The sequence below is a fragment of the Carya illinoinensis genome, chromosome 16, assembly GCF_018687715.1.
Source record: "Carya illinoinensis cultivar Pawnee chromosome 16, C.illinoinensisPawnee_v1, whole genome shotgun sequence".
Taxonomy (NCBI): Eukaryota; Viridiplantae; Streptophyta; class Magnoliopsida; order Fagales; family Juglandaceae; genus Carya; species Carya illinoinensis.
Window position 1 is genome coordinate 25,562,635 of NC_056767.1, and position 7,657 is coordinate 25,570,291.

General features: G+C 34.1%; 1 protein-coding gene across 4 annotated transcripts; it reads left to right on the plus strand.

The window, feature by feature from the left end:
- The first annotated feature begins 3,543 nt into the window (after positions 1-3,543).
- Positions 3,544-7,134, plus strand: LOC122298662 (protein SIEVE ELEMENT OCCLUSION B-like). Of its 4 annotated transcripts, none has more exons than XM_043108515.1 (5): positions 3,544-3,705; positions 3,864-3,960; positions 4,892-5,073; positions 5,686-6,174; positions 6,398-7,134. In XM_043108515.1, the coding sequence occupies exons 1-5, from the start codon at positions 3,589-3,591 to the stop codon at positions 6,773-6,775; spliced, it is 1,263 nt and encodes a 420-aa protein (XP_042964449.1). In that variant the 5' UTR covers positions 3,544-3,588; the 3' UTR covers positions 6,776-7,134. The 4 variants fall into 4 exon arrangements, with proteins under 4 accessions (XP_042964449.1, XP_042964450.1, XP_042964451.1 ...); XM_043108516.1 differs by having other exon boundaries at positions 4,934-5,073; XM_043108517.1 differs by having other exon boundaries at positions 3,553-3,748.
- Positions 7,135-7,657: the final 523 nt, after the last annotated feature.

A 7,657-nucleotide genomic window follows, 5' to 3' on the forward strand; every position in this document is an offset into this window, starting at 1 on the left:
CCGCTCGAGCGGTGTGGACCAGACTCCACAGCACTCAACAATTAGTTATCATATTTTTAACGTAATTAATTTATAATTAGGATGAATTTGACATCGACTTTGGTCGTAGCGAGGATTTGAGAACTATGAATGAGTTAATGGCTGCACTATTCCGACATCACAAGGGACGATGTCACGACCATTTCAAGAAATTTGAGACGTTTGAAGAGGCTGCACAATGCCCTTTCCAGCAGATGAAATTAGACGACTGGATAAAGTGTTGTGATCTTTTTGCCTCTCCAGAATATCAGGTATTCTAGATTTATTTTCTATAATTATTTACATTTATGTTTGTTGTTTATATTATATGTATGTACATATATTACAATTAACGGTGGGAATTATTTTTGTAGCACTTAAGTTCTACAAATGCAAATAATAGATCTGCTCTGACTATTCACCATCGTGCTGGTTCAAGATCATTCCATTATCTTGCTGAAAAAATGGTAATTAATAAACGCAATAATTCATATTTTTTCTTATTATTCTTTTATATAATTACTAACACTATCTTTTTCAAATTGCTAATGTCGTTTTCTTAGAAACGTGATGATCCTGAAAACTTTTCCCTCGTTCATGTTTATGCTGCTGCTCACACTAATGAGCATAGTGAGTGGATGGATCCTGCAGCTGCAATTAATTATGTAAGCGGTGTTCCTTTTGTTAAATAAATTATGTAACATGTGATTAAATTATTTTTTATTTGTATTTCTTTTAATATGTTACTTATTGTGTGTTTTGATCTTTCAAACTGCAGGAAAAAATGATGGAGATGCAGTCAGCTTCTGGGGAATCCACTCCTAGTGACTTGGACATTTTTACACAGGTGCTTGGGCCCAACTCTGGTATGGCAAGAGGTTTGGGACGATCTTTCAAGCATTCCGGTTCATCTTCCTCAACCTCATCGGCATCACAAATTAATAATCTTACCAAAGATTTAGAAGCTGCACGACGCGAGAATGAGTATATGAGGTCTAGACAGCCAGAGTTGGAGTCCCTCTTAGAGTGACAGTCTCATTTAGAGACGCGTTTGCAGGACCAACAAAGAGACCAGGAGGAAAGAATCCGTAGTGAGGTCCAAGAGCAAGTGCAGCGGGAGATGATACTGCAAATGGAGCGTGTTATGTCATTGCAACAGAATCATGCTGGGCGAGGAAAGAAAAAGAAATGAATTTTATTTGTGTATTACGTTTTTAACATCTAATTTGAAAACAGTTTCAAACAATGTTGGTTGTGAAATATGTACTGTAATATGAAACAATTGGTTTGTTTATTAAGTGGACGAGTTTAGCATTTCTGATATGTACGTTCGAATGTAAATAAAATACATTTCAATAGTATTACACGTTCAAAAATACGTTCGAACGTAACCATACAAAATAGTAACAAAACGTTCGAACGTTTAAACCCAAGTTAAAAAAACGTTCGAATGTCAAAAAAGTTTAACGTTCTAAACATCCGAATGTACACTTTACGTTCGAACTCTACTCTCTTAACATTCGAATTAACGTCTGAATGTTATGATACAAACGTTCGGACATTATTTCATTTTTGTTAGATTCAAGATTCGAACGTAACGTTCGCACGTATAAACGTTCAAACGTTTACATTATACGTCCGAACTATAATCAACAAACGTTACCTTTTCTCGTTCTGATGTCAACTCGTCTTTTTTACGTACGTTCGAACGTAATTTTTTGTGACAGATTCTAACCGTCACAGAAAATGATACGTTCGAACGTTATTTCAAACGGCACATCCCCAACCGTCACTAAAAATATTTTTAGTGACGCTTGTACAGTAAACTGTCATCAAATGTAATCCGTGACGCACATTACGTGACAGTGGTGGTAACGGTCAGAAACCGTCACCAAATATATTTCGTGACATTTTTTCCATTTCTTGTGATAATTTTATCTGTCACTAAAACCTATTTTTGTTGTAGTGGTGCTACATTAGAAACGATAAAGAACTTGGTTGCCAAGAGCTAGCTGCGGTTATGGACCATTAAAGTTAAAAGAAATAAGTCTCGAATACGTACATTTTAAGTGAGTGCGACTTAAGTTGTCTTTAACAAGTAGTACGACTGACAGTTGTTCACGATTTTCATCTACCACAAATAGATAAGATCTAGATCTGAATGTTAAAAAATAATTAAGTAGTTCACGTGGTTCAATCTCATTTTACACTAGTAAAATTAAATGACAATAAATGTTAATAATTCAGAGCTACAGCCTACATGAGTTAAACCACGTACATGGATATTTTGTCTTTTCTTGCTATTGGTGAACATTGTCTTAACTTCGTTTAAATCAAATAGTGAATCACATAAGTTTAAGACAGTGTATTACTTTACCGAAGTTGATTTCTTATTCTGGAAAAATCGAACTTTCTCAAAGTCAAGTTGATATTAGTTTCGTTTTTTTTCTTTTAATGGTCACAGTAAAATTACCCTGGCCTATCGGAAATTAGGATGTAACCTCCATTAATTAGTACTTAATTTGAATATGACAGCCATGCAGCATGCATCACATGACAGCCAGCTTGCAGGATCAACTTGAACAAATCTTACAATCACCGAGTTAATTATAAGCCATATGAGTAGTACTGTTATTAGAAAACTTACAGGAAGATTTTATAGATGTAATTAATGAATTTTAATTGTCCCCTATGTTAACCACAAAATAAAAAACTATTTAAAATTGGCCACATAAACCATCTTGATCACTAAGAATGACAATACCCATTGAACTATTGCTGCATGGTAATCTGCCTTTATTTAATTGTTATCCTTAATTATACATATATATAGGCTGGTTGCTGTGGTTAATTATAAATTATTCTTTATTGAGTGATTGACATAGAAAACTACTTAGAATGTGCAACATATATAGCTCATTACAAAAATAGTGGACATTTGTAACAAGTTATTTGCGATGAAAATGACTATTTATGAGGAGAATATATTCATTTTATCATAAAATAGTCATTTTTGTAGAAAGTAACCGACAGTAAATAATCAATTTTCTTATGTATAGTTTGATGTGACTAAGGATGACAAATTACATATGAAGAGTATCATTCATTGCTAACTACTACTATGACTATGGATGACAAATTACATATGAAGAGCATCGACATTCATTGCCAACTACTACAACTACCACTACTATTAGTACTATTATTAGTATTATTATTATTACTACTACTACTACTACTACTACTACTATTAGTAGTATTATTGTTATTATTATTATTATTACTACTACTACTACTACTACTACTACTACTACTACTACCATTTATAAGTGTTATTATTAGTATTATTATTAGTATTACTGCTGCTACTACTACTAATATTAGTACTATTATAAGTGTTATTATTAGTATTATTATTATTACTAGTACTAGTACTAGTACTACTACTACTATTAGTACTATTATTATATATATACCATATAATTATTGACGGAATCCAAATAGAAATTAGCATAGACCCTACCATTAATATTATATACCACCCGTTTGTTGCCTGTATATATATACAATATGCATGCTATTGTGCGCGCAAAGTTCATAAGTCGACATCTCTCTCAATCTTCACTAAACCAAAGAGTTTCCAAAGTCTCGCGCTGTGCAGTAGACTATTCTATGGCTGCCATTAAGGTGCGCTGCAAGTAAACTTGAAACCATACCCTCAGAAACTCATGCATGTCTTCTTCTCACCATTTTCGGTTCCACTAATAGCAATTTTTCTTTTTAATGTATATTCATATATTTATATTCGCATTATTTTTCATAATAAGCTGATCAATATTTTACAGGAACAATCGATCATGTCGGCCAAAAAGAACGACCTCATGACCTTCAACTTCCGAGAGATGAAATTTGAACCAGCTTGTACTCATGATCCACAAAAAGGTTAGCCAATTGATCTGGTCTCATTTCTTTGATAATTAGAAAACATGCTAACTGCAACCTGTTGGCGTTATGTGCGCCATGCTTATCGAACAGATTAATTGGGAATCATGATAGCTAGCTAGAATAATAAAATAACGTTAGGATATTTCGAGAAATTGGCCGCTTGCATTGACTTCTTAGATCAGTAGTTCTTCAAAGAACCCTAGGCCTCACAATTAACAAACAGTGTTTGGTTCATAATGAACTCAATCTTGCCTTTTTGATAATGCAACGATGTCTTTAATTAAATAGGCATACAAGATAAACCAAGAAATAGATCAGACAAAACTAAGGGATCATACCATACTCATCTTTTAGTCATGAATTACCAATAGCTAATTATTGAATTGGTAATTAATCGTAGACCTATTACAGATAATATAATCAAATAAAAATTTGACTTGATTATTATCCTGATTTGATTTTCATATATTATAACTATCAAATAAAGTAATTTGATTTTTATAATTATCAAATTAAGAGATTTGATTTTCATAATTATTAAGATTTTTATCATAGAATTTCCCTAAAAATAGGACATAGCAAGATGCAGCACTCAAAGCTTTTGCAATCATTCTCTCTTCTCTATTTCATTTCCTATTATATTTCAATGTATCACAGCTAGGTTAACGTCAGGCTCAATCATGTGGACAGTTTCTTTTAGATCTCTTGATCCTCTAGCTTTACCTCTCACGGAATCTTCATCTGCCGTTCTACCATATTTCGTCTCAAATACATGCATTTGGAGTATTAATGTTATTAGTCTGGATGAGCCTTTTTGTTTAAGCCCCCAAACCCATTTTTGGCCTTTTATTTAATTACTCTTCTTAAGCCATGCACGTAACATTTGTAGTACGTACATGCAATATTAATTATATGGTCGATTCGAAAGTGGCAGCATTAATGCTAGCCAAATATGTATTCTGGTTCACAGCGGACGATGCGAAGGCAAATTATTGGGAGACGCTTTCAGAAGATCAACCTCAGGTTCAGGAGATAGTGAAGGCTTTCATTGCGCTGAGATCCGCAAAAGATAATCCCTGGACGCTTATTGACGGTTCTACCAAAAAGGAGGCATGTGCATTTTGTAATTTTTTACTTTTTTTTAATATTCCTCAAAACGATAGCAAATTTGATCTGCAATGGAAGACACCTTAAATATATATATATATATATATATATATATATATATATATATATATATATATATATATTCTCATTTTCGCACCATATTATAGATTGTTGGTCTTATGCCAGCTAGCTATATGCTTAATTAAAGACAATATATCTTTAAATATTTATAAAAATAAATAAACTAATATGAAGTGTACCCGAGCTATGTCTTTTGTGGTCCTCTCCAACAATAAATTAGGCCAAGCTGTCTGATTCAAAATCTAAATGCGCCAAGGCTCTGATCTCTAACATTATTTCTTGCTGAGTTATACTTTTTCAGTACGTCTGTAAGCATCTCTGTGTGTGTGTGTGTGTGTGTGTATATGAGCTTGTCTGTAATTTTTCCTTTATTTATGTATTTCGAGCAAGTCAACGCATCACCGTCTTACACTAGTCACAACTGAATATTCTGGCAGTACTGCATGTGTAATATTTGTAAGATACAGCTTAAACTATTAAGCATGCATGCAGTTGATCGAGTTGTCGACTTTCATTATTGCATTGCACAAATAGGTTGGCGTCGACGTGCTGAAAAAGAAGAATATTCTATTAATCATTTCGGGCTTCTCTAAAGACGATATCTCGAAGTTGAACTCAATCTATGAATTAGAAGCAACGCCGAAGAAGGACAATTATAAAATTGTATGGATCCTAATGGTGGAGCAGATCAGCGCCTGGACCGATGAGGTGTTGGATATGCTACAATGTACTATTGAGGCAAGACCGTCTAAGAAAGCGTGGTACGTATTGCCGTGCTTTTCTCAAGCTGCATCAAGCAGCCAATTCATGATGATGAGTAAGGAGTGGCAGTTCAAGAATGAGTTGATCATGATGGTGCTGGACCTAAAAGGTAAAGACAAAGTCACAAATGCATTCCGCCTGATTATAAAGCCAACGACGGAAATGAATGCCTCAGCTTCCACTAACTCAGATGAAAAGGCGCAAAAACCTAGAGGGCAAACGGAGAAAAGTAGTGTAATTGTGTCTTCTGAAGGACCGCAGGTAAAGTGAAATTATTTTCACAACTTAAAATCATACTTGCGTAATTTCCTTATCAATTAAGGATGGTGTTTGAAAGGACGTTCTAGTCCTTAATTCGGGTGGCAAATATTCGTGACATCTAAGCATATAATATATATATTGATCATGCATGTGCATGCAAATTTATAATCTGGATTCAAATAGAAAATGGAGTTTGACATATATATCTATCTTGTTCAATCAGAAAAGAAGTTACGAATTCTACTATAGAGGCACCAACGATGCATGGAACGATACATTTTTGGCGAAAGCAAATAAAGTGGGTCAAGATGTGCTCATAATCCAGTTAGGCATTTCAGTAAAGTCGTTCAAGGTTTCATCCGAGATGGATATAAAAAGGGCTAATAAACGTTTAAAGGACGTAAATCATGATGATACAAAATTCTCGAATGATACGAGCGTATCATTGGTTGTGCTAATAGAGGAAGACAAAGTGCTGAAGTCTGGTCATGGGGATAAAATGCTGGGCGTCTTGGAGCGTTTTGACGAGCAATGGAAGAAGGAAGTTGAAAAAAAAGGCTTCGCTAGAAGTTTCATGGATAGCTATGAGAATTCTAGGTAGTTAGGTTAATTGACGGCGCCATCATGATTGCATTGCATGCAGTACTTGATTCCATGATGCATGGCTACTGCTTCACTACCAAATAAAAATCAAGTGTTCGTCTAAGTTTTATTTGTAGCAGCTTGTGCCACTACTAGTATGAAGTATCATCAATCATGTGTAATAGTACGTACGTATGAAGTATCATCAATTATGTCGGCAATGTTGTACGTTTGTCATGTTGTGAATGTTCTTTGCTTAATAATTTAGTTACGTTTTAATATGTAATAGCGTCTCGTACGTTTTACAAGGTGATCTTACAGATTATCCATTTGGATTTACAGAGATTTTCCTTCTATGAAGAATCATTTTCCTGCTAAGAAGATTACCCAGAAGTGATGAGAACTAAAGATCAGTTCTCCACATGTTTGGTGTGGGTATGATCTAGAAACAAGCATTACGTACCCTTTTAATATTTTATAGGGTAGTTGAAAAATTGCGACTTTTCTCATGAAATGGTGCTTAATTTTTTATAAATTACTAGTTGATCAAGACCCGCGCAATTCGTATGAAAATAATGATATAAAATAGTTGTTTAAAGTAATTTTTTATTTTATTTTAAATTTTCCAAATGTATGCCATGTAATATTAGATTGAATTATGTATTCAAAATATAGACCAAGTGTTCCTACTTGGACTTCAGGATCTGGAATGAGACAAAGATAGAATATGACATGATCGATCCTGTGAGTCTTTTCAAGTATTTGGGCCCAGTCCAAAAGTAATAAGGCCCGTTGCCCAGGCTAAAAGGAAAGGACGAAGTATGCCAAGTGATAATGAAGTAATCCAAACTGATACTAAGGGTATTCGGATCAATATTTGACGTTGATAGCTAGTATTGGA

Excerpts from the sequence above, each read along its gene's own strand:
- LOC122298662 (XM_043108515.1), top strand. The coding sequence starts at position 3,589 with ATGCATGCTATTGTGCGCGCAAAGTTCATAAGTCGACATCTCTCTCAA. Across the intron at positions 5,074-5,685 it reads ACGGTTCTACCAAAAAGGAG|GTTGGCGTCGACGTGCTGAA; the intron begins GCATGTGCATTT and ends TTGCACAAATAG. Across the intron at positions 6,175-6,397 it reads TGTCTTCTGAAGGACCGCAG|AAAAGAAGTTACGAATTCTA; the intron begins GTAAAGTGAAAT and ends TTGTTCAATCAG.